At 45.5% G+C, this 27,307-nt stretch overlaps 1 protein-coding gene across 1 annotated transcript; it reads left to right on the top strand.

Moving 5' to 3' along the window:
- The first annotated feature begins 3,613 nt into the window (after positions 1-3,613).
- Positions 3,614-27,301, top strand: ZNF384 (zinc finger protein 384). Its single transcript, XM_042810439.1, is given in 12 exon segments — positions 3,614-3,632; positions 3,779-3,827; positions 7,612-7,682; positions 7,835-8,075; positions 8,394-8,592; positions 8,594-8,725; positions 13,376-13,456; positions 20,038-20,262; positions 20,915-21,097; positions 21,907-21,985; positions 22,830-22,988; positions 23,143-27,301. Coding segments are annotated over 10 exon segments (1,641 nt in total). The 5' UTR covers positions 3,614-3,632; positions 3,779-3,827; positions 7,612-7,616; the 3' UTR covers positions 23,419-27,301.
- The last annotated feature ends 6 nt before the right edge of the window (positions 27,302-27,307 follow it).

Raw genomic sequence — 27,307 nt, 5'->3', positions numbered from 1 at the left:
AGAAGACAAACACAGAGCATACAGTGGTGCCACAAGCGGCCTCCAGTGACTATGGAAGGTCCAGAGGTAGGTGTTTCGTGTGTTAGAGTGGTGAGAAAGGAGGGGGATGAAGACATCAGAGAAGCAGAAAGAGCTGAGATGGGAATGTGACAAATAGATGTGACAGGAGGGGGTAATGGGAAATGGAGCAGGCAGGCAGTGTAGAGTTGTGTCTGCCTCTCTCCTGGGTCAAAGCTGAGTTGAAAAGCTTGTTAGAAAGGTTGTGAGAGAGCAGCTGCTGTGGCAGCTTTTGTTTCAGGTACCTTTCTCCACATAGTTTCTTTTCTGAGTTTGTCATGAGTTCACAGAGGGAAGGTTTAGATTGGATGTCAGGGGGAAGTTCTTCATGGAGAGAGCGGAGAGCTGCTGGAACAGGCTGCCCAGAAAGGCTGTGGATTTGCTGTCCCTGGTAGGGTTCAAAACCAGGTTGGATGGGGCCCTGGGCAGGCTGGTCTAGTACCAGATCCAGAGGTTGGTGGTCCTGCCTGTGGCAGGGGGTATTGGAACTTGATGATCCTTGGGGTCCTTTCCAACCCAAGCCATTTTATGATTCTATGAGCTGGTCCCTCAGAGGAAGGAGGTGCTCAGCTCTGCTGTGTGCCCTCTCCCAGGACTGAGGCCTGGTAGCCTACACCTGCTACCCCCATCTGGGTCTTGCCTGCCTCCCCCAGTTTCTTGTTCATCTCTGCTTGTTTGCTGTCCTGCCCCATAATTGCCAGCTCCTCTTAGTTGCCCTGCTCCCACTCACCAGCCTAGCTTCGTGCCAGGTGAACCTGCAGCTGGTGTGGTACTGCCATCTCCCCTTGCATAGCACTTGGCCCTACAAAGGACAGGACATTACATAGATGAAGGCTGCATCAAATCTGTCTCAATGCAGTCTCTTGGGAACTCCACCGCACTTTCAGAGCTGCTTGCACCAGTTCCATCTGGGTTTTCAACCAGCACCATCCTCAGGCTAGCCCACCTGGTAGGTGTTGCAAACCACCAGCAGCTCTAAGGACAAGCACTTGGGACATGAGCACGCTTCATCAAGGAGCAGCATGAGACAGAGGCCAGGATACTTTTTTGTGGCACACAGAAGGAACAAGGACAGGCAGGATAAGTACAGGGGGGCACCCAATAGTTGGGAAGGAAGGTGAAAAGGTTAGGTGTGCTTTCCAGAGAAACACACCTCTGTTTCTTTTACTTTATCTGCTAAGGAGATAAAGAAATCAAATGCCTGTGACAAATGTTAGTCACACTGCTTCACGTGCTTCTGAAAGTTGCTTAGCAGTGCTTGGGGTGGGAAGCCAGAAACTCCATGCATAGTAAGGGAAAATTAACCACCTGTCCCACTCCTCATGGCAATTGTGGTTTTACCTCGTGCAGGACATCTTGACTAGCTCTCCCAGCTACTCAGGCAAGGCCAGCCTTTTCTCTGAGACCCTCAGGTTAATTTCTTTTTAGCAGCAGAAGAAGGGAAGGAGAAGTGCAGAGAGGCTACAAGGGGCTTTGGGGCAAAGGAGAGACATAAGAGACACCAGTGTCAGGCCAAAGTTCCTCTTCTGAGACATAAGATAGTATTAATTTGCTGTGTTGCAGAATGATAAATGTCACCTTCAGAGGTGATCTGACAATCACAAAAGTAAATTACATAGAGGAAAAAAAATAAAAGAGATGAGCGTCTGTGAATATTCATGAGCAAGTCAAAACCCCCAAATTAACAAGGAAATTAATTTCCAAACTGATTAGTCTGCCAACTCCTTTTATTTAAATAAATCAACAATTGCCTTCATGTGATTGCTGCTAAGAACAGAGCTAATCCTGGCTCCTCACAGGAAGAAGTTTTGCATTGCCTGGGATGACCATTGTCCCAGCACCTTTTTGGGTGAGGCAGGCACTACCTCTTGGCCACCAGGAGATTTCCTTTTGCCCAGCACTCCGGATATTGTGGTTTCATGATCACCCTAGCGAACCCAAATGCGGGCTGTTACAGCTGTGTGCTCCCTGGTCCCACCCTCTTACTCATGCTGGCCCTGAAGAGCTGTTTCAGCAGGCCAAGCTGGCACAAATCTCATATAACAATTAAAAAAAAAAAAAAAGAAAAGTTTTTTGTTAAGTCAGAGTACTGAAACAGCTCAGCCAAATGCTTGGCGAGTAATAACATAAATGAGAAGGGAACCTAATTTAACCCGGAAGGTGGCTCCAGTGCCAAAGTTAGTCCTGCTGCACATGGTGGAATGAAGTAGATTATATCCAAAAGTCTCTCAGCACCTGAATTACAAAAGTTTAGGGCAGGGTAGGGCTGCAATAGCCAGCTTGGTTTCACGATTGCGTGGGACTTCTCCAATTCAAGGTGCACTACATTGTCCAGGAACAGCCTCATGCCTCATCCTGTGCCATCACCAAGGCTTGAAGGATGTGCTACTGCCTTATGTGCAGCCAAGCACGCTGCACAGCAACACGAGCAGTCTAGCTGGGCCTAATCTGAGAAACCACATTGTCAAACTGTGAGCTACCATCCCCATCGGCGTCAAGTTGTGAATAATAATGAAAAAAAAAGCGTATAGGTGCGCTTATGCTGTGTGCAACTGCAGAAAGGGGGTTACCCTGCCTCCTTTAAGCCTGGCCTCTCCCTTATGTCTGCTACAGCACTGATGTGGCTGAGGCGCTCCGACTCGCAAAGCTGGCAGAAAACAGCCTTGCTGCAAGGCGGGCTGCGTGCCAGCGTGTCAGCGCCACGAGCCCGGGGCCGTGCCAGAGCCGGCGCAACTGCGGGGCACGGCCCACACGGCGACAGGAGGCCATCTGACCCGGCCACCGGAGAAGCGCAGGGCTCTGGCGTCCGGCCCAGGGCGACAGGTCGGCCGACACGGCGCGGGGCAGGGCAGGAGGCGGTGGGTTGCCCCGAGCCGCGCAGAAGAGACGCCCGGCGCCGGCCTCCGACGGCTGGCCCGGACGAAGGTAGGTGAGGGCGCGTGGACGGGAGCCCGGCGGAGGGGCGGTACCGTTCATGAATATTCATATTTCTTATGAATATTCACGAGGGCCGCGCACCCGCACGGCGCACGTCACGTCGGGGAGGCCTCCTGGGCCGGAAGCCGTCTCAACGCCGGGCTGGGAAGCGCCGCGCGCCGCCACAGCTACTTCCGCCCTCCCCGCAACCCGGGCTCTCCGCTCGCCAGCACCCGCGCTTCCGGTAGGCGCGCGCCCACCTCTGCCCCCCGCTTCCGGCCCAGCCGCCCGCCCACCACGCTCCCGCCGCCGGGAAGCCGACCCAGGCCGGCGGCTGCCGCCGCTCCTCCTCTTTTTCAAGAGAAGCCGTCGATGACGCCGTTCCGCTCCGCTCGGCGCCCCGGAAGAGCTGAGTCGCGCTCCTCCTCTTGATCCGGAAGCGCCTCGCCGCTCCTCTTTCCGGTGAGGAGGCCGCCGCCGGAGTCGGGGTTGGGGTCGCCGCTGGGGGGTGGTGCTCGGTAATGCGGCGGGTGCGGGGCCGGGGGGGCCCGGGGAAGCGGCACTTCCGGCTTCGAGGCGCTCCGGAAGCGGAAACGGTAGCGGGCCGCCTGTCTGTTCGCTCGCCCGTCCGTCCCGGTGGCGGGGCCCTGCGGGGGGAGGTGGGTGCGGGCCTCTCCGATCCCGGCCGGTGCCCGCGGGGAGCCCCGCGCCTCCCATGGCCCGTCCCCGGGGGGCTGCAAGCGAGGGGCGGCCCGCGTCATGGGGGCCTCCGAGCAGCCCCGTAACCCTGGCGGTTTGTTTGCAGAGACGGCCCTGGAAGGAGGAGCGATGCAAGAGGAGGGAGAGTGAGAGGGGTAAGCAGCGCCCGCAGAGCGCCCGGGGCTTGAGGGCGCGCAGAGCCGGAGGGAGGAGGGAGGACCTCGGGACGGGACCTCAGGGCCAGGGGTGGGAGAGGGGATGGGGCCGGTGGGGTGCCGGGCGCTTCCTCGCCAGGCAGAGGCTTTTGCCCGGGTCTGGTCGGCCGGAGTGATGGCTGCCCCTATGTCTGGTACAGCACCAATGTTGCTGTAGCTGTGGTGTGTGGGCTGGGGGCCTGGGACTCAGGGTTTGCCCGTTCTCTTTGGGGTGTTCTTGATGTACATCTGCATGTGCTTGTTGTGCATAGCAGTGCTTGAACTTGTTAGTACTGAGGAGCTTAGGGGAGGCACTTTGGCATTTGGTCCCATATCCTGTGTGGCCTTCAGCATCTATAGCATTTTGCAGTAGTTGAGCCCAAAAGCTCACTCTTACTGGCCAAAGGTATTGGGCAGACACAGAATGACAATTTCAATAATTGTTTTGTCAGATGAAAGCTCTACGCTACATATAAATAAATGCTGAGTATCTGGAGAATAGAGGAAACTACATTAAAGTCAATCTGTAAATATCTGCATATCCAACCTTGATTATACCTTCCAGAAACACAGCCTCTGCCTCACCGTTTACTTGCACGTGCTTTTTATCTGTGTGTTTGTGATTAAAAGTGATGACCTGCAAAGAAGTATAAGCCCAGCCCATTAAGTATGTGACTTTGTGAAGTTCTCTGAGATATAAACTTCAGTTTCCTTGTCCCTTGTGAGTTCTCTGGTTCACTCAGTTGTTTATTTGGTGCATGTACATTTGTGGCTTGTACACAGAAGGTGTTTTTGGTTTATATCAGGAGGGTACATTGACATCTGTCTGATACTAGACTGGTGAATAGGAAGAAGGTCCCATCTCTGGCCCGTTTGTGGAAGCTGGGATGATGAAGGCACTGCAGTGGGAACGTGCTGTGGTACAGGGTTGAAGCTCCAGCCCATGTGGGATAGTTATAGAGCAATTGGAAGGGTTGCGTGCAGAGTTCTGGTAAAGTAAGTGTGAGTGGTGTTAAAGTGGGGGCTATGAATAGGGGTGCATGTTTTCAAAATGTCCTTTAGCTTAAAAGTGGGATAGGGGAGGGACATCTGTGGGTATTAGAATGGTAGTTTGGTAGAGGAATCTTATCTTTGTTTTCTCTCTTTGGAAGATTGGCTTGCTAGTGAGACTGCATGACAGCTTTGACTCTTACACTGTTTCTCCTTTTTCTTCACATTCTTGTAACTTCTTTACATCTCAGTCTTTCAAGCCAAGTCTTTTGAGTCCAATAGCTGCTCAAGCATAAACACTGCTGGATGGGAAGAAGGATTGTTAGAGAGTTTAGTGAAAACAGCATAGTCACCTTTCAAGAATCATTGAGAACTTCTTTGGTTCTTTGGTTCGTTTTTGTGTTGTTTTGTTGCTTTTTTTTTTTCTTGGTGTGTGGGCTTTTTTGTTTGTTTTGGTTTTAAACTGAAACATTTTGTAAATAAGCAAACAAAAAATGGGTGCTTTATGAAGGTCTGGCAGGAACTAGATAGAAACAGGAGGCCACTGCGTGCCACCCGTCTGTGCTCATTTGGATTTTACAGTCTGAAGATGGAGGTGCCTTTCGTGCTTTATGCTCCTTAAGTAAGAAAGTTGTTGTGAGGTTTTTCTTGAAATTGATGTCCCTGCATTTCACTGCTGAAGTTTACAGTTGAGTCTGAGGGATTCAAGACTTGACAATTACCAAGTTTATTTTAAAAAAATGTATGTGATTACTATATGAGACTTCATTTTTACGTAATCAGGTTTGCTTAGGGTTGGCTTTTTTTTTTTCTTTAGCTGAGCAAATAGGAGCTTACTGATTTAAAACAACAACAACGAAGCTCCTTTACATTCCAGCCAAAAAAAAAACTTCTTGATTCAGGTGGCGCTCAGTTGCCAAGGAAGGCCTTATCCTCTACATGTATTTTTTCTTTCTGTGGAAGCAAACAGTCATGTAGTTGGGTGTTATGTACATAGAGCCTTGTTGTTGACAGAATACGTAATTAATTTCAGTAAAAGAAGCAAAGGAAAGGTATGTGCCCCATTGGATTCTGATTGAATTGCTGCAATGTAAATCCAGAGTAATTCAGTCAGGCAGCTAGCAGTGTGTCTGCATGCCACTGATGCAAGGTAAATAAATCATTCCTAAGTGTGTTTATTGGTTGATTTGTAGTGAGTGAGTGAGGCAGGAATACTTGGCTTTGCTGTTGCGTGAGCAATTCATAAAAACAAAATTAACAGGTAATTTGGTTCATTTAAATACTGCTTCTCTACGTAGAGGAAAATTATCTCTGCGTTTTGGCTCATACACAGTAATTCCACATGTATTTATTCTGTCCTAATGTACTTCTGGAAAATGTTTCATGCTTCTTGGGGCATGTTCCTTAGCTTATCTGATGACTGAGATAGGTCCTTCAGAAACAATATTTACTTGTTAATTAGTCTGCTGCCACATCATAACAGAAATAGGACTGGTACGATTTGCAGATAGCTGCAAACCTGTAGTGTTTGCTTTATCTAAACAGCTTGCTGTGCCAGATGTAATGTTCACTGAGCACAGTTTTTATTGCATTTATTTTGCCTGCCGATTTTGCCATATTTGTTCAGAAACAGGTACATCTACTCCAGAAAATACTGTTTTGTGGATCTCTTAGTTTTTCAATAGCATCTACAGAGCATTGCAAATTGCTCTTGATAATGATATTACACAGAGGAATGACAGGATTAGAATAGAAAGAACAGTAAAATAGATTCTTTCAGCTAGGTGATCCTAAAGAGATTAAGCCTCTGTCCTCAGAGGACTGTCTTCTGGTGTCTGACTTGTCCATGGAGAGCTGAGATTGAGCAGTGGGCACTAGACTGAGGGCAGAATGCTACTGATTCTTGTCCTGGAGACAGGACTGCAACAGGCAACAGAGAGCTTGACGTGGTACCTCTTGGGAATACCTCAATACCTCAAGAGCAGGGCAGCCAGGTTGTTTCCCTGCTCTGTTGTCTTGCTGGATGAAAGAGGTGGATCTTGTCTGTCAGGATTGAGTGACATTTCTGGTTTTCTTATAAGAGTGGGGCTGGAGTGGTCAGAGCAGAGGGCTGCGGGAAGTTAGGAGCCTTGAGTTTTACTGCTTGGTCTTCTGTGGCTGTCTGTTATCTTGGACAAGTCTGTTTCCCTCTCTCTGCCTGTCCTTCTTCCTGTACAACATGCTGCTAATGTGCCCTTGCTGCATCTGGATCCTTAGTGAACTGGGGTGGAGGGACAGGCAGGGTCCAGAATTTTCACTGCTTTTGGGGTCAGGATGGTTGTGACGGTGAAAAATGGCTTTCAGCTGTATTTGCCAGCCAGGTTGCACGTGCACAGACTTGATCTTTTATGCCATGTACTTGGGTGGATGGTAGTTGGGGAATATTAGAGGTGTTTTGGGTCAGGTGTAATCATTGTTAATTTTATTTTGCATGGAGGACTACTAGGCAAGAGGTATGGGCCTAAGTCTGTGGGAATAGCAGATAACTTTTTCCCTGAAAATAACAGGATTTGGGTAGATAGCTCAAAAGTGGGGAGTGACTGCTTAAATGAGAAAGGGGAGATTAAGGAACTGTCACAGCGTTAGACTGAGGCAGTTCCCTGTTGGAGTCATTTTGGGTTTAATATTCCTTTTCTGTGTGTGTGTGCGTCTGTCTCTGTCTTCCTTTTTCTCCATTCCTCTTCCCTTCCCCCTTCCTGTTCCCCCCTGTGCCCAGCTAGGATGGAAGAATCTCATTTCAACTCCTCTCCGTACTTCTGGCCAGCAGTGCCCACGGTTTCGGGACAGGTAAGATCTTTGTCTTTCAACCCATTTTGCTGATGTTGCTTCACGTTAAAAGTTTGTGAATGATGCATGTTTCTGTTGCTTTTCTTGCTCAGCCAACTGCTGGAAGAGGCTGTACTGCAATATTCTAAAAGCTGTTCTTCCCACCTGTTTAGATTGACAACACCATGTTTATTAACAAGATGAAGGAGCAGCTATTGCCCACAGAGAAGGGCTGCAGCCTTGCTCCCCCCCACTACCCTGCCTTGCTGACAGTGCCCACCTCAGTGGCCCTTCCCACTGGCATTGCAATGGACTCTGACACCAAGCCGGAGCAGCTGACACCACACAGCCAAGCCCCTGTGACTCAGAACATCACCGTGGTGCCAGTGCAGTCTGCTGGGCTCATGACAGCAGGTAGGGAACTCTGCTACAGGAGGATGCCAGGATGTGTGTAGTGCAGGATTCTGGAAAATCCTCTTGGGACTATAGATCATCCCAAGCATTTCTGATGGTGTAGACTGCCTTGCCTCTAAGCGTAGTTTCACTGTGAATCTCTAGGAAGTCTATTCGTCTAGCCTCTGTGCTGATGTTTGACTTCTAGCTGTGAAGACTGAGAATGTTTTGGAGATGTTAAGCTGCTCTTCTGTTTTAAATGTAGATGTATAAACCTTACTTCTGTGAGATGAGGAGATCATTAGAAGGGTAATACTTGACCTGCATCTTTGTTTTCAGGTCCTGGTCTCGTGATAACTTCTCCATCAGGCTCCCTGGTGACTACAGCCTCCTCTGCACAAACCTTCCCCATCTCAGCTCCCATGATCGTCTCTGCACTACCCCCTGGCTCCCAGGCAGCCCTCCAGGTGGTGCCTGATCTGACCAAGAAGGGGACAACCACCCTCTCCGAAGGTGGGGGGGGGGGGGGGGGGGGGGGGAGTTGCCCCCAAACCGCCTCGGGGCCGGAAGAAGAAACGATTGCAGGAATCGGGGCTGCCAGAGATGAGCGACCCCTTTGTGCTGTCAAACGAGGATGATGAGGACCAGCACAAGGATGGCAAGACATACAGGTGGGGAGCAGGCTTAAACCGTGATTGTTACATTGCATGGGGTTGGGGGTATATTCAGCTCTTTGGAGGGTTACGTGGGGGTGGGAGAGATCTTTGCCTCTTCCTTGTAGAGTCCCTGAATAGAGAAACTCTTAGCTGCAGAGAGGGTTGAGTTTTCTTGATAATTCGGAATGTTTGCAAGCTGGTAGATTGACCCCAAACTAAGCATCTTCTTTGTAGTGAACAACCTCAGTTTTCTAAACATATGAATGTTAGTATTGCTCGGTTAGTTAATATTAGCTCCTTCAGAGGCTGAGCCATATCCTTGATGCTGCAGTTGGGTGCTGTGGCTGGCATACTGCAGAGTGCAGCACTGTCTGGTGCACCTGGAGCACTTCTGGTGTGGTTGAGAGTCCTAGTGTACCTGAATGCCCCTGAATGAGGACTCCAATCTGTCCAGTATAAATTCTCCATAGTGAAGGAACACAGCTGAAGTGAATTGTGGTGATAGCATCTGTTCCTGTGTGCATTGCCCCATGTGCTGTCTTACTGTTTCAGCATTCCCAACAAAACAGGAAAAAAAGTTCTTTTCTGAATTAGATGTAAGGGTGTTACTGAGCCCAAAAGTTACTCGATAGGAGGGGAGAGCGTTCTGAGCCTTGAGGTTGGGTTTCTGAGCTTGGAGGGATGTGGCTTAAGGAGCTTGCACAAGTGAGTGCTGGGAAAGGGAGAGAGAGGTTAACTAGAAGGAAGTTCTTAAAGCAGAGAGTAATAAGGAGCGCAACATTTTTGAGAACGTGGCAGCTGGACAGAGCAGATGAGTGCTAGGGTGGGGATGTGATGGTCAGTGTTGGTTGGGAAGCAGGAGCCAGTATGGGTATTTAGTGATGTGTGTTTCTGAGGTTCTGAGGGCTGGTTAAGGTCAGTGAGTCAAAGCAGAGATATATGATTCGTAGCTCATCTCACTTCCCTACTATGTGTCCATGAATCCTTCTCAGTTTCCCTTTTACCTCTTTTTTTTTTTTTTTTTTTTCTTTCTTGCACCAGTTTAGTTATGTTTCTGGAAGTAAGTCATGAGTATGAAGGCACCTCCACAGAATCTATGCATCCATCCCAGACTCTTGTTTCATTTTTAACTACAGCGTTTTTAAAATGTTTACATTTTTAAATCGATACAGTCAAATAGCTGCAAAACTAGAGCTTGGAACAGTCCTTTTATTCCCTTACCCAGTGTCCCAGTTTTTCCACTTTGAAAATACAATCAGCGTATGGTGAAGAGGGGTGGGAGTGTTAGGTAGCTTGCTATTTTTAAGTCCACCATTTATTTTGGGCCCTAGCCACAATTCCACACTACTCAAGCTGCTTACAGTCTGGGTTGCTAATTAGGTTGTTAGATATGTATTTACAGGGGACACAATTGGCAGTGAACGTTAGAATTAAAGCTGAACCAAAGCTTTAATTATAGCTCCTTGTTTACATGGAAGTTTGGAAAAAAATGCCAATGACCATGTGGAGTGACTCAGCAGAAACTTTATGAACGCCCATAGTCTCTGTAACTGATCATGAAAAAGACTTTGCAGAAAAAAAGAAACCCACACAAATAGGTTTATATGTAGGAAACTTGTAACCAGGAATATTTCACGTCTTCACGTTTCGTCCGCCTCTGTCTCTTCTTCCAGTTCCCATTCGAAGACAAACTTCCTCTGAGCAGTATTAAAGTGCAAGATAGCCAAATTGAGATTTATTGAAGACCACCAAGGGGTCTCTTCTTTGTCTGATGCTTCCATGTGCAAGTCTGGAACTAAAAAGAATTGTTAAATATAAAGGACAATGAGTGCTCTTGTAGCTGTGGGAAGATCTTTGTATATAACATCCATAGGTTAAAACTTGAGAACTCGTGGGTTCCTTCACTGTTCTAGGTGATAATGATTTGGGTAGCTGCCGTTACTGTAGTGCGCAGACGTATCCTAGCTAGTTTAGGATTGCATGGGAGGTTTTTCTGAACGTGATCCCTTCTGGGCTGAAGGAGTTGCTGGTGGTGTACGTGCAGGCATTTGTGTGATTTCATTGACTCATCCTGATACGCTAAGGACAGTCTAGTCAGATGCCTGGAAGGAGCTGTACTATATTGATCAGTCTGACTACTTTTGTTTTTTTTTTTTTTATCTTCATGAGCTCTTTTGTCATGGGTGTCTGAGCTGGTGGCTAATTTCCCTAATTCTTGACTCCTGGCATATTGTGAAGAAGGATCGAGGCCTTGAATGAGCAGTACTGCAAGCAGGCCTTGAAGGGATTGAGGCACAAAGACGATACAAGTGTTGCAGATCAGCCCATTGAATGTAGCGATTCCTGCCCCAGCAAATAGCAGATGTTTTGCTGCCGTCTCTAGAAGTGAGTTAGACTGCTGTGGCATTGATGCAACAATCTTTTACGACTAGGTTTTTCTCGGTAAGAAAAGGCGTGAGGCTTTTACTGATGATGCTGTTGCTTGCAGATCTTGCACGTCTACCCTAAGGATTAGTCTGGCAAGAGTCCTTGTTCTGCTTTGTGATATTAGAAGAGGCTTGTACCTGCAGGGGACAAGCATCTAAACCAGTTCTGTGAAGCATTTTCCATCATGAATAATGTCATTTCAGACTTGTCTGGATTCATTGCCAGTTCTTCGTTAATATCTCCTGACATCATGGTAGAATTTACTTTTTTCTCCTGCGGAAAAAGAGATCAGCATCAAGAGTGTTTCTACTAAGATGCTGTCAGTGTGTGAAGCACATGATTTCTAATCAGAACTTTAAAAGGTCCTGAGGAAGAAAGGGCATAGATTCTGGAGACAGCGGTATTTCTCAGTACTGTTTTGGTGTGTGTTCAAGTTCACTTCTTAAAGCTTCTGGTGTGATGTGTAGACAAGGTGGTTGAAATGGTTCAGTCTCTCTGGTTCAGATCGTCAGTTTTCTCTGTCAAACAGTTCTCTGAATAGTTTGGTCTTGCATTTACTGGAGGAAGGAACCTCTTTATCAGCACTAACACAATATATTAAGGTTTTTGTCTGGGATGGTTTTGTAGACTCTGCTTTTGAGCAAAGGGTACGTGTAGAAAAGTTGTAGGCTTGAGAAGAACCTTGCTGTTACACTGTAGTCATAGAGCTTTCTGTTTCCTGCCTTCATTGGTAAGTTTCCTTACTTTCTCTGGGCTGGAGGGAGTTTTAGCTTGGGAGACAATAAACAGCTAAGAGACATAAGCTTCTGAAGTGTGTCTAGGGAGAAAAAATGTGCAGAAGCCTTAGAAGTCTTGGCAAGAAACAGAGACAAGCTGTGAAAGGGGAAAAATCTGGATGATGGAAGTAAGGGGAGCCAGTGGCTTGAATACAACAGGTGGTGGGCATGTCCTTTTTTTCAGCCCCTTTTTTTTTGGCCCTACACTGAATTTAGTGTTGCTGTTTGACCTTCCCCTGTGGTGATGATTTTGCTGTTGTTTTTCAATAGATTTGAAATCTGATGGTAATGGCTTTCATAAGCCGTGTCTGCCTGAAAATTTGGTCAAGTTGTAAATTTTGAAAATTATCGGTTAAGCATGCTCTGAGATGCTGCATACTTTAGTAGTTGAAATACGCAAAGATTATTGTATCATCTTTGTTGGTATTTGAGGTTTGCATGAATCCAGGCCCTGACCAGACTGTTTGTCTCCACAGAAGAACTAAATAGGCTCTGACCTCTCTGTGTTTATATGAGGCTGTACTATGTGTGTGCTCTCTATACCGTGATAAGCGTCTTCTAGATTAGTGCTGAAGAGCCAAGCTTGCTTTTCCTTCAGTCACAGCCCTCATTCTGCTTCAGAAGGGAATCTTTGTGCTCAGTGTTGGCAGGAGCCTTCCCCTCTTGCAGGTGCAATGGCAAGGTGAAAGAAGGCAGTGCTTGATTCAAACGCGGTGGAGATGAGAGTGAGATAGGGCTAGGGCTTGGAGCTGATTGAAGTCTGGAAGCTTGATAAGGCAGAGATGGGAATCTCTGAAAGGAAGGAGGAGAGAGGAAAGAGCCTCACAAAGTAGAGGATGTGATGGAGAGCCTATTTGCAAGGTTATAGAAAAGCTAGGGAGGGTCAAGACTGAAACAGGAAGAAAGAGGCAGATCTGCGAGGAGCTGGAAAATGAAGGAGGTACCTCAGATTAACAGAACAGATGGGGAAAAGAGCATGGGATGTGGACAGACAAGTAGAAGTGTGAGGGAGAGGAGATAAATGTTAATGAACAGGGGAGAGTTACTGGCAACTGAGGATGAGGAGGCTGGGGCATATGGGAAAAGAGCCTGGGGCTGGGTCTTGGTACAGGAGAGACGGGATTGCAACAGGATGGAAGGCTACAGGCAAAGGAGAAATAGAGATTGAAGTATGGGGCAGGAAGTTTGACCACATTCCCTCCAAAGCCTAGAAATATTAAATCCAGCATTCCTAAATTTTGCCACGTTTCTGCTGTCAGCACTAGTTAGTATATAACCTCCTCTGGCAAAGAGCCTCACCCCCCTCCGATGCTAGAAAAAGACAACAAACTGCTATTAATATGATTTATTGTCCTAGCTGTGGTGGCAGAATCTGTGCAGAGGTTCTTAAGATTGCTGTTGACCAATGTGGGTGTCAGTGTGATGCCACATGTTGGAATTTCTGTTTGCTTTTTTTAACAAGTAGTTCCGTGAGCAGCGGAACTAATGAAGCCTGGTTTCCAGCGGCTCTCTCCTGTGTGGATTCTCTGATGTCTAATCAAGGGTGAGCTCACTAGCCTTTCCCTCAGCAGGGGGCTCCAAGAGGGTCTCTTATCTTTTCCAGCTGCATATTTTTGTGACGCTTGTTGTGATTTAAAAATTCTTACCCCTTTTTCGGATTTGGTTAAAATTGGCTTATACTTTCAAAGTTCTAAGGAGGACAGGTGCACATGTGCTTCTTTATATACACACTGTTTGTAAGCTTTGCTTTGTATATGAGTACCGTGTAAGAAGGTTAGAAATGGTAGTTAAGACTGACCATGTGTCTCGGGATATAATAAGGAGAAAACCTGGATTATGGTAAGTTATCTCCCTTCTATTATGGTGTTTTAACTACATGTTTGCATGTGCACGTGTGTTCTCATTGTAGTTCATCATAGTGCAAAGTAAAAAGAACAGGAAGTCACGAGTTTTAATTTTAGTGCATTTTACTTGCTTGTCAGTGTGTGCAAGGGAATGAGGGAGTCAGTAACTGTTTCAGCTGGAGAGAGAGAGCATCAAATCTCTTATGTCACACATCTGTCTGCGTGGTCACACCTTAATTTGACCCCATTGAGTCAATGCACTTTTGTACCATCTTTGTTTATGTGTTTACAGTTATAGTGTACTTGATAGCCTGTCAGAGTCCAGAAAATTTACTTAGGACCAGTATAAAAATTGAAATGGCATGGGGTTGTGGAGTTGAGAAGGATAAGGATGATTTGGGGAAGGCAATTGACTGCTAATGTGAAGAACCTGTAGGCTGTTTGGTACAGTTTTAATAGTGTGTCTTAAGTCGTGGTTCAGGCCACACTGTGCAAACACAAGTTAGGTCACATCTGGTGTTCCCAAAACCATAATCCCTTGCCAAGTATCATTGAATAGTCCTCTGTTACATGTTGCATCCTTTTTAGCTTTGCAGAAGCGTAGTATCTTACAGCTACAGTGCAGAAGTCTTATAGGGGCTGTGATTTAAATGTATGTACTGTCAAGTTCCTTTAAAGGAAAATCAACGTTTGCAGATATTGGGTTAGCCACTCAGAGTTAGTGGGTATATCTTACTAGTTGTTTTTTTTCATTCCTGTCTTTTGTCACTTCCTACTGTTTGGAAAAAAGGAATGGATGCTGTGGGGACAGATGAGTGTGGGACGCTGATACTTCTGTGTGGCTCAAACAGAGGAGTGATTGGAATTGCACTCACTTTGACAAGTCTGATGCTGTATGCATCACAGTGGTTATGAAGAATCCCGACCACTTGCTTGTTAAGTATCTATCTGTGCAACATAATAAGGATGCAGTTCTGTTGAAGCGGTCGATAAAGCTGTATCAGAATATGTGGCTGCACTGCAGAGCCAAATTTTGTTGACACAGATGACCTTACTTCTGGTTCCAAATTTATTAGTGTTTCTTATGGGGCTTTTGTTTTTTTTTTAATTTAGCATTGGGTATTATCATGTTCGTAGGAAATACCTTATCATATTTTATTGCTTTGCTAGTTGTTTATTCTAATGGTTACTGATTTCAGAAATCGATAGAGGTCTTAAGCCTGATGTCATTCAGTGGTGTCAGAGGTCAACAGAAAATCTTTTGACAATTTACAGATGGAAGCAATTGCTGGTAGATAATTGTGGGTTTTGTTGTTGTTGTTGTTGTTGTTTTAAAGGCTAAGTTTTATGTGGCTTGTAAACTTGAGCTGCTCAAGCAAAATGTGGTTTTAGTACAGTCCAATGTAAGGCTTAGTTTCTTTGTTAATACAGCCTGGCTTCTCCAGCAGAGTTAGGGATTGAGACCTAGATGCTCAGGCACTATTTAAAAGAATAATGTAGGCCTGGATAGAATTGGAGTCAGGAGCTGGACTCGAAGATCCTTCTGGTGGGTCCATTCCAACTCAGAACATTAAGTTATTCTAGGAAGTGTCCAATTGGCTGCAGTTGAACATCTTTAATCTAAAGAATAAGTTATGTAAGTAATGGGGAAACAGTGTCCTGGAAAGCAGTGCAGAAGACTTCTAGAAATTAAATGACATCATGTGAGTTCCCAGTGTGAGGCTCTGACAGAAGATGGTAAATGCAGTTGCTGAAAGAATAAATAACAAGGTATTTAAAGGAAGACAGGCAATTTGTGAAGCACACTGAAATGCTACAAAATTCTGGGTCTGACTTTTTTTTTTCTAAGATCATTTGGAAATATTGACAGAATGCAGGAATCACCTCTGAGGACTGGAGAAATGCTATACGATGAGAGCATTTAAAAATAGTCACTGCTTTGCCAGGACAATGGTGCATGTTTGTTTTCTGTAGTCTTACCATGATACCAAGCAATGGAGGGTCTGTGGAAATAAGTCTATGAAGATCTCTGTGTAATTAGCAGACTTGATAGCATGCATGTCAATAGTGTAAATTGGCAAATGGATGCAGGAGTACAATTTTGCAAGCTTGCATTTGGCATTCATATACTTTTATTTAGGTCTTATACAAGTTTTCTAGCCTTGTATCTTAAATATTTTATCTCCTTCTCCTTGCCTCTTACAAAATATTAGTGAGGAAATGTTTAATTTGCTTTAAAATATGGGATAATTTGAAGGTTAAATCAGCATTTCTTATGCACTGTGCATCCATTATTATGCAATGATTGCGTTAGTTACTTCATTAACTCTGCACTGCAAAGGCAGTAAATTTCTTTCCTTACTAAATATCTGTTGACTCAGGAAGCCTAAACTTAACTAGTTTAACTTCTGACCTTTCTGATCTGTTGTTTTAAGTTATTATTATTTTTAGCTTGTGATGGTGTATTTGAAGTCTAGCAGAAAGAGCAAGGGCTCAGTTAAATTTGAAGATGAATCTCAATAGGAAATTGAATTCTGAAAGTCATGTAAAAGCTTACAGTTTTCACAACTGTGATACCAATTAATTAATCACTTGATTGAAAAATGCTGTTAATTCATGGTAGGCAGATTTTACTATGAGATGATATTTCAGATGGTATTTTATCTCATAACAGCATCTGATGAATGAGGCGAAACATTCTATGAGAAGGAGCAAAAACATGGCACTGTGTGCCTCAGAGTTGTAGTCTAGCTCCTATAAGCATAATTTTGTTTGTGACTCATCATGATGACTTTCATATGGGAGCAGAATTAGAATTATGTATCCAACTTTTACTGGCATTTCATGATTTTTTTTGAGGGTGTTAGTCTTACCATGCACGTATTCTTTTTATCTCACTTTATTTCTGTAGATTCCCTATAAAAAGAAAAGATCAGAAACATTGTAAGGTGTTACTTCTGTTCCCTAGTATACTGATGAATATAAAACTATTTATATGGAGAAATGCACCTCTGCATTATTAAGAGTTTATTCTCCGAGGCTAAATTTGCAGAGCCATGACAAACAGTCATAGGGTATTTTGTTACACTCTCAATGGGAATACTGCATTCATTTCTGTTACTTGCTTTCAGAATACAGTGGAAGTAGTAGTAGTTCAGAAGCACAATGGGGAGAAAAGGTTAAAGATGCATATTAACAAAAAAGGTGACTTATTTCACGTAGCGCCGTGTCCGTGCTTAGCAAACAGCACTCCCTACTTCTCCTCTTCCCAGCAAGGAGAATTTCAATGAAATAGAATACTGAAACACTGCAACTGTCAGGTGCGATGTCCTCATTAGCCGTATGGATTTAAACATTTTTTTGAATCCATATTTCCCCACCAGAGGACTGACTGCATCCTCCCCTTTAATATTAGATGTAGTCTGAGGCAAAATGCAAAGCTGTTAATTAAATAGATCGCTTGTTCCCATGAAAATGCCTGCAACCACATAATGCAGAACTCTAAAATGCAGCTGTCTGCTCTATTCCAGGGCCTTTTCAACTCGTAAGGCTGATGAATTTGTTAATGCTACATAACATTCTTGCCCTCTCTCAGCTGATGCTAGTTGGATTATTGGAAAATGAGTCCATATATATGAAATATATTTTCATATTGTTTTAAAAACAATTTGGAGACCTCTGCAACTGCTAAATGCAGACAAGTGAGGTTGGTTGTTGTTGTTGTTTTATCTTCTGAGGTTTGGAGGGTTTTTTGTTTGTTTTGTATGTGGGTGTGAGGTCTCTTGGTTTTGCTGTTTTTCCTCGAATTGAGATTTATCTTCCATTCTTATGCAGGTTTCAGGGAGATTTTTGTCAGAATGGAGAAGAACATTGTTTCTCTGCATCAAAGTTTATTCTAGGGAATTTCTGACCTGAAGGCAGATACCTGACAAAGCAAAGAAGTAAAGAAATTGCTGCGCGGATGTTTTGGACAATAAACTAGATGGCTTTATTGTCATTAGATACTTAATGGGTGGGAGTGCTTAGACATAGTAAAGTTCATTAGTTTTTTTTTTTCAAAAAAGAATGGGATGTTTAATATAAATGGTCATATACAGCAGAGAAGATAACAGTTCCCAGGACTGTATGTACACTAGAGATACATGTCTAGAAAAGTAGTACACTTGGACAGGTAGCTGAATTCTAAAACCAGTCATTGTAGGAGCCAAGTGATTGAGAACATAATACAGCCTCTGAATGTTGTTCCAAAGATGTTTTATTCTCATGGTTGAAATGATCCTGTTTCTTGTTATGGGGGTTATGGCTTAATTCCTTGCATTAGCAGGGCACTGGACTTGGAGATACTTTTCAGTTCAGTGTTCACTTTAAAGTTCCTTTTAGCATTGCTACTTTCAGGAATACAATTCTCATTCTCTAAATATGACTAAAATTGTGGAGTGCCTATGCTGTCTTCAAGTGTAGCTTTAAATTTTTCATAAAGTCTAAAGCAAACTGGACAAGTGTTTAGAGAGAGAGAGAGAGAGAGAGAGAGAGAGAGAGAGGGTTTGTAAACCAAAACCTGCTTTTTCTAAAAGGTGATCTTGATGTTCTTTCTTGCTCCTTGCATCTCAAATAGACCTAGGGATAAACAGATTGCTTCTATTTGTTGATGCTAGAAAGGATAGTTGTGTGTATGTGAGGGAGGAATTATAGGTTAAACACATTCTTTTATGTGGTGTTTTCAGTTGTGCAGTTAGAAGGACGTAAGAGAAAGATGAAGGCAGAAAACGTGGAAACAACTGTTAGAGATGATAAGGAATTCAAAGGAACGGTGATATATAAGAAAAATGGCATATGTGTGGTAGAGTTCTCGCTGGGGAGGCATGGCTTCCAGTTAAATGGCTCAAAATCAAGCTGTGGCTTAGAAGGGCCTGTGGAAGTGAAGGTAGGTTCTGGATAAATATTGCCTACATTACGTGTGCTAATTAGACCACATGCTTCATAAAGGCTTCTGGCTCCAAAATAAATAGCCATTGTAGTAAATGTAATGAAGTATTCTCCTAGGAGGAGGAGAAACACTTGAATGTAGGAAGGAGCAGGATAAGCTCTCTGTTGTTTGTAATAACTGCAGAGACTTTTGTCACTGAGCAATTTCTTAAATGCTTGTAAAACTTAAGGAAATTCCCAGGCACAAAACATAATTAACACAGCACAACAGATTGAACAGAGGTCGTGTAGGTGGAATTTTTCCCTTGGGTGTGACCCTGGAAGTTCCAAGTGCAGGTTCCATTTTGTCTTGTTTAATTGAGAAGTCTGCAAGTGGAAAAACTTTTAGTTCAGAGAAACCTTAAGTCTGCCACTTGTTGGCATGCACTTCTGTGGGAAGATGATAACCTTCAGTAACTTGGATGTAGTCTCTAGCTCTCTGTCACTTTATTAACCACAAACTCTTTTACCACCTTTAATTTTATAAAAGTACAATCTTCTCTTAACCTGGTATTATGGTGGAGGAATGTTTTTTAACATCAGCATCCATTGGAGATAGTTGCCCACTGCTTCTTCCTGTTCAAAGAGTCTGTGTTATCAAACAAGCTTCTGATCATTGTGGGAACAGATGGGTCCAAACTCCCAGACAAAACATTTCAAAACATCACTGAGATAGAAACGGTGAAAGCCAATTAGACCAGTGAAATATCTGATCTGATATGCAGAACATCTTTTGAGACTCACTAGGAAGGCAGCACTGTTGTTACTTCCAGCATTGTCTTCGTAAACATGTCTTCTCCAAAAATGGGAGCAGAATTAAATGGTTTTGTCATAACTGCTTTTGCAGACTTTGCAGTACATGGAATTAACTTTTATAATGAGGATGAACGTTAACCTGGGATTTTCAGGTTTTCCAACTTTTTTGGCTGAAATAAATAATAGATGAACAAAATGTTTTTTGTCTGGGAGTTGTTGTTCCTGTCCCCTTCAGATTGCTGTAGAAAAATTTCCAAAGTGCTGCCCTGTCTTCCTTGTAAGCACAATAAATTAATCTCTTTGATTCTCCCAAGACCTTCACTTGTATGGCTGCGAAGTATAGTTTGGTCTCTTCTGCCAGTTCCTAGCTTAAGATTGTTCCTCTGGGACTGGAGCACTTGCAGCTGAGCACAATGTCCCAGGTGAAACCTCCCCAGAACCTCATAGTAAGAAAATATCCCATATTCACTCAGTGTGGATGAGCCCTTCCAGTTAGAGTTGATAGATATTGGGGCTTGCCCCCATATGACACTGTCTCTTCCCCTCACCCCGGTCCCAGGTGCCGGATGTGTTCGCTGACCTTCTACTCCAAGTCGGAGATGCAGATCCACTCCAAGTCCCATACGGAGACAAAGCCACACAAGTGTCCTCACTGCTCCAAGAGCTTCGCCAACAGCTCCTACCTGGCCCAGCACATTCGCATCCACTCAGGGGCCAAGCCCTACACATGCAGCTACTGCCAGAAGGCCTTCCGCCAGCTCTCCCACCTGCAGCAGCACACACGGTAAGGGCCAGAGGAGGCTGGGGGCCTTCAGCACTGCATGTTGCTGTCATCCCAGCATGCTGTGAGTGGGCACCCTCCGTGGGTGACTACTCGGGGAGACCTTGCTGATTTCTGTGGGCTGGTCACGTCTCAGACACAACCAACCAGCAGTCGTGGTATCTGACACGTTAAGACCTGTTGCTTGCTGTGAGGGGCTGGGTGTGCGCAGAGGTTAATGTTACCTACTCTGAGGGGTGTCTGCAATGGAACAGCGTCATCTGACAAAAGGTAGGGCTGGTTTTGCCAGCACTAGAGTAAAGGACACATAGAAGATCTGTTCCCTGTCACCCCAGTGTAGTTCTGCCAAACAACTCAGTCCACGCTTGCAGCCCCCTGTTATTTCAGCCATAGGCTTTCCACACACAGCTCTGCCAATGCCCCTCAGTCCAAACTCTATAGTTTCTCTCTCTGGATCCTCCCCCGGTGCGGACAGACCACAGGCTCTTGAATCCAAGGGGAGCACGGTTTGAGGCTGAGTGAGCTCATGCCATATTGGAGTTCCTCTGTGTAGCAGATAGTGGTGCTGTCCCACCCCCTTTGTGCCCTCATTCCGTCAGCACTAGCCAGATGGCGGTCGTGTCCAACTGCTGCTGCTCCTCCTCCTCTTCGGCAGGATCCACTCCAAGCTCCACACGGCGATTGTCAAGCCGCACAAGTGTCCTCACTGCTCCAAGAGCTTCGCCAACACATCCTACCTGGCCCAGCACCTCCGCATCCACTCGGGGGCCAAGCCCTACACCTGCCGCTACTGCCAGAAGGCCTTCCGCCAGCTCTCCCACCTGCAGCAGCACACACGGTAAGGGCCAGAGGAGGCTGGGGGCCTGGCCCTGGCCCCCCCGCGCTGCCGGCATGCACCTGTGGAGCACACGCGCGCCAAGCATGCGGGGGGCGGGCGGGGGACGCGACCGGCTGCACACACAGGAGGAGGTGGCCCAGCAGAGTGGACGGAATGGAGACTGCGCAGGAGATGCTGACCACGGCAGGGCAGAAGCGGGCATGTGCTATCCCTGGGGATCCTTGGTCTGGCACCGCGGGGGGTACAGAGAGAGAGCAATAGAGTGAGAGGCATTGGCCATAGGGGATCCCAGCCCGGTTCTTCGGGGGTTGGACTGAGTGTGTGGAAGCTTGTCCTGGCATTGCAGGGGGACAGGAGCATGAACACATTTCCCTGATAACATAAGGGGAGAACTTTTGGAGTGTGTATCCTGAGAAGGAGCAGAGCTACTTTCTTGATACTGTGGAAGCAGGAGAATGGATTCCTCTTGGTTCTCCTGAGCTTGAGGTAGGGAGCCTGGGCCCCCAGACTCCTAACCACCAATTTTTAGGTGGCCCACGTGCCAAGCCAGCCACCCATTCATAAAGTCTTACTCCTCAGTCCTAGTGACATTCTGAACATTGCTTGTCTGCATGTACTTTCTAACTTCTAGCTGGACACAGGAGCTGGGCAGAGCTCTCTTTGTCCAGATAGAACAGCAGCTGGAGGCAGCATCATCTGTACCCTTGCTCTCCTGAGTGGCTGTGAGATTTGATCATAGCATCAGGCCCTGGCAGTCCGCCTTGCCTGTCTATTCACTGCTTCCCATTTGTGCTCTTCCTCCTTGACAGTATCCACACTGGGGACCGACCCTACAAATGCGCTCACCCTGGTTGTGAAAAGGCTTTCACGCAGCTTTCCAACCTGCAGGTAAGAGGCTGGGCATGCCCTGCTCAATAGTGTGGGTGGCAAATACAGCTGTCAAGCGGGAGGAGGTGGAGAAATTGGGGTAGCTGGGAGGAGAGTGAAAGAGTACAGAAATACTATTGAAGTGCTGAGTAGGGAAAAGATTCATGGCTTTTGTGGCACTAGTGACCCAAGTAAGTCCCAAAAACAGTTGCATCCTGTAAAATTATGAGCTTGACTAGAATGTGGAGAGACCTTAGTAACATTCTTCCCATCTGTTCCGCAGTTTTCTAACATAGCTGGGGCAATAAATTTTCTAAATGTTATGAGTGGAATAAAATCTCACTATCTGATATTTTTGTTGTTGTTTGTTTTACAATGGAATTAGTGTAAGACTAGAGATTTAGGGAAGCAAAAGTAATATGTCCTGTTGCAGTACTGAGGAGGAAGGGAAGAGTGAAAAATGCCAAATAGCAAAATGTCAGTGATCAGTTAAGGAAGATCTTGCTTTGACAGTTGATAGACATGGGGAGTCAGTGTGAAGAGAGGCAGGAGAGAAGAAAGGCAGGAAAAGATTGAAAGAATTGCATTGAGACTGAGAAGATGGATGCTGCGGAGAGTTAGGAGACTGCTTTCAAATGTGTAGAAGGGCTGATAAAGAATTTGTGGGGAAGACACAGTGGGCTGGAGTGGAAAGTACCACGTTCTGTGCTAGGAGCTGGGTGTACCTAGCTCAGCATACTGGGTCCTGGGGGACTTGGAGCCTGGTTGGAAGGGAGTGTTAGAGGTAAAGCAATCTCCCGTATTAATATTCACCTCTTTCTCTGCACTTGCTTTCTCTTTCCTCTGCCCTGCTGCCATTCCCCAGTCCCATAGACGGCAGCACAACAAAGACAAACCTTTCAAGTGCCACAACTGCCACCGTGCATACACAGATGCTGCCTCGCTGGAGGTACACCTGGCTACACACACGGTGAAACATGCCAAGGTCTATACCTGCTCCATCTGCAGCCGGGCCTACACCTCGGTGAGTGTTGGCTCCTTGAGAGCTATCAGAAGCGGGAACACTTCCCCAGAGAGTAGGTTCTGTGGAAGCAGCACCATGAGTTGTCGTATCCCTCCCTGTTCCTTTTTTTTCTTCTGAGTCATCCCCACCTGTCATGCCGTTCTTCCCATTGCAGGAGACGTACCTGATGAAGCACATGCGGAAACACAACATCCCTGATCCACAGCAGCAGGTGGTTCAGGCCCAAGCCCAGGCCTCTCAGCAGCAGCAGCACTTCCAGCCACAGGGAGGTGGGGCAGCAGGGGGCCCTTCTGGAGACACTAACCAACCCAATCCTCCCCCTCAGTGCTCCTTTGACCTGACTCCTTACAAGACTTCAGAGCATCATAAGGACATCTGCCTCACTGTCAGCACCAGCGCCATCCAAGTGGAGCACCTCTCCAGCTCCTAGAGAGACCTCAAGCCAGGGAGCAGAAAGCCTCTTGTGCATAGCCTGCGCCCAGGGGCACCGCTCGTGTGGTGGCCCTCCTCGTGCAACAGTCTCCGGCCTCTCCTCCTGCAACAGCCTCTTCTGGCCGTGTAACCCTGTTCATGGCAGCCCCTTGAATAACAGCCTTTATCAAGGGGGTGCTCCTTCTGTGCAACAACCTGCCTGGTAGGAGGATGCTTCCTTGTGCAAGAGCTCCTTTCCTGTGCTGGGATCACTTCCTCATGCAAGAGCCCCTCCTTTAAAACCCAAAGAAAGGCCTCTGTTTTGCCTTCTCTCACTGTAGGATGCGTATGAAGGGGTGGGGAGGTGTTGAGACATGCGTGGTGAATGGAATGGAGTCCTAGTATGTACAGGGGCTTGGACATGCTTTCAGTGGGCCACAGAAGAATGTGGCAGGGTTCACAACTGGATGGTTTATTTTTTTTTTTTTTTTGAGGATTTCCTTGAGTGTCTAAGAGGGAAATATCCATTCCTGTTCCTCCTGCTTGTGAAAGGGAGGAGGGGTCGATTGTTCTGCCCCCAGGACTGGATGGGAGAAACCTCCCCAGTGGAAAGTGAGACCAGTGTGGGGGAGAGATGAGGCATGTTCTCTGGGCTGGACAGGTGCCTGCACTGCCTGGGGGCTATGGAGTATTGCACTCTTTCTTCTCCCCTAGTGGAGAGCAATAGAGAGGAGTCTGTTGGAACTGGCTGCTGCCTCTCCCAGCTATCTGAGCAGCGTAATGGCCAAGGCCCCATAGGAATGTGGGTTCCTGCTCGTTGCTCTTCCTGCCCGTTGTGGATGATGTCCTAGCAGCTTGTACTTCTCTCCCTCCTGCTTCCCCCACCTCCTCAGAAAAGCCTGCAGGCATCAACAACAAACCAAAAAGCAATGGAGGGGAGGGTGAGAGACTGCCAAAATAATCATCGCCCTTCTCTCTACTCCCTTTCTCGCAAGGTGGAACAACAGCAGTTCTGACTCACACCCCCCTGTCCTGCCCCGTTTCCTAAAGGGAAGGAGGAGGAGGAGTAGACCAGTCTTTCAAGGAGCCGGCGGGTGATAGGGAAAGGCTAGCTTCTCTGCTCAGCTCCCACCAGAGTGCTCTCTCAGGCTCCTCTTGCCAAGACGGGCTGGACTCACATGGCAGTGGTGGCCTCTTCTGGACCCTGATCATGGGAGAGAATCCCCAAAAGGTGGACAGTGGAGAGAAAGGGATGAAGATCCCCACAGAGAGACCAATCTAAAGAGAACGGGGAGCCAACGAGAATAAACTGAAGGCCCCGTGAATTTATATATATATACATATATATATATATAAATATCTATTCCCCACCCCTGGCCCGCTCTGTCCTTGCTGTAACTGTTTCTATCTCTGTGTTTATAAAACGCATTATCCTGGCAAATTTTTATTTTCAATCTTCGTTTGTTTTTCCCTCTCTCTTTGTCTTCTCCTTCCCTTTTGGTTTGTTTATTTGTTTGTTTTAATTTTTTTTTTTTTTTTTTTTTTTTGGTCCACATGACTATGGTCTTGTGTATCACTTCTTAGTTTCTTTGGATCGTGGAGGCTGACTCAAATGAAAAGGCAAGGGAAAAAAGCATGTGTTGGGATTTTAAAATACCCACTCAAAGCCTATAGTTTCAGATTTCTGTACGAACAAACAAAAGGAGCTTTTTTTTTTTTTTTATCACCTTGTGTAGAAATAAACTGGTGTAAAAGGCTCCTCAGAGGTGCTACTGCAGGCACCCTGCCCCTGTGCCGTGTGTTCCTTCCTCACGCACCAGATTGCAGCACGAGCATCTTGCTGCTGCAAGCACCGAGCACCGTGAGTAATGCATCCCTGTCTTCAGGCAGCCTTGTGGTTTGCGTAGTGAAAGTTGGAGCTCTGCACCTGGGTAGTCTGTGGCAGAGAGTTGCTTCTCTGTGTTTAGTCAGCAGGCTTGACTGCAAGTGGCTGAAGTTTTTTGTAGGTTCACAGATGAGGCTAGAAGAGACTACCTGACTCCTACATTTTACAGGTGACATTTCAAGCTATTCTGCACTGAGCCTTGATAGCTAAGGTGTATTTTAAGTGCATGTTCACAGAATGTATTGGCTTGATTTTGAGGCACAGGGACATAGCAAATCCCTTCCATTGGTAACCCGCTGCAAGGGCTTTGTGTTCTTGCTCTCTAAATATCTAAGTCTGGTTTCTCTTGGATTTGGTTGCCTTTGGCTTCCAGTTCAGATCCATCCTACTGATTTAGAGAACCTTCGAGCTTCCTCCTCTGACCTGGTATTTAAAACACTAACATCTCTCAAAATCTACTTTTTACAAGCTAAGTAGAGGGAACTCCTTCAGTCTTCCACTATAAAGGATTTCCTCCTGCCTGTGAATTATTCTTTTATTTTCACATCAATTTTTTCTGAATCCTGTAAAAACATTCACTTCTGAATTAAGTGTTCAATCTCCGGTGCCATGGACAAGGTTGCCCTTCCCTTTGCCTTAAGTCTGCAGAGGATTGCATTTTCTCTTTTCTCCAGCATTATACAGGAGCTCATGTTAGCTGCTTATCTGGTGCAATTCCTAAATCATCAGAAATCTCAGCTTCCTATGGTAATCTTTTCCCCTTTCTATAGAGATAGTCAGAGTTCTTATTTCCTGCTTGTTTAATGTGAGACGGTCTCAAAGTCCATTTTGTTTGACCTGGCTTATAGTGGTCCAGGTCACAAGCCACTTTTGCCAGTTTTTGTCACCCACAAACTGTATCAGTTGTTACTTTTTAACTTTCAGATCCATCTGACCTACACTAACTTGAAAAGCATCATTCAGTGCAACTTTTTATTAGCTTCTTTTTGAGACTTGCAGGCTAGAAGGCATTTCTTAATCCTCTTAGTATGTGATTATGTACAGTAAATCTTTTTGACTTATGGTGCTAGGTCAATGCCTTATGAAAATTTAAGTATGTTGCACCTATGCAGTCCCCTTTGTTAAACCAAACGTATAATGATGTCATCAATGAATGAATCCAGGGTTTCATTTTTTTTTTTCCCCTCTACAAAACCTGTATTTCGTAAATCTTTGGGTTATAGGATTCATTCTTCACTCATTCATTCATTCTTCATCTTAACAGGTTTTCCATTATTTTGCCTCAGACTGATTTTGATGCTGAGTCCTTTCATTTGCATTTTGGGAATACTGTTGTGAATGTCTTACAGTATTTCTCTAATATCCCACATTTAATTAAAATTGGAACTGCTGGGCTAGAGAGCTTGTTAGTCAACTCTTCTAGGACTGTTTCTTTACTGACTTAAAAATATATGTCCCCAATAGATGTTGTCTGATTTCTTGCTCTGATACTACGGTACTGAAGAGAAGTTGCTATTTTCATACTCCTGCCACGTTCTGTTTCTGACTATGGGATTAGAAGTATTTGCTGACTGATTTTCTTTATTCTCTAGCAGTTTAATCATTTTTACTTAGCATGGATATTAGCAGTATTTATTTGTCTGCTTTTTATTAAAAAAAAGAAAACCAAACAACAACAATAACCAAAACCAACAAAAACACATCAAAAACAAATGAAAGCTCCAAAATTCCTTTCCTTTTATCGGTGGTTTTGCTTGCCGCAAATTTTTCCTTACTAGTTTTTGAGGGTTTTTTTTTTCTATCTAATAATATCTGTTTTATCTCATTTGTCTGGCCTTCCCCTTTTCCATGTGTTGTATTTTGGCCTTTTGTCTTTTTTTCCCCCTTGTTTCAGTTGTTTTTTCTTGCTCACAGACTTTCTCACTGAACCCAGAACAAGCTTTTCCTGAAAGCTTTGTGGAATTGGGATGGTTTTGGCCATACAATCCTATTTTAATTAAAGAATAGTTTTCATTCACATTTT

This window comes from Centrocercus urophasianus, unplaced genomic scaffold (assembly GCF_019232065.1).
Source record: "Centrocercus urophasianus isolate 14NV4802_14NV808 unplaced genomic scaffold, USGS_Curo_1.0 seq_12, whole genome shotgun sequence".
Lineage (NCBI taxonomy): Eukaryota > Metazoa > Chordata > Aves > Galliformes > Phasianidae > Centrocercus > Centrocercus urophasianus.
The sequence above is the reverse complement of the archived record's forward strand: the minus strand, read 5'-3'. Positions and strand labels throughout refer to the sequence as shown.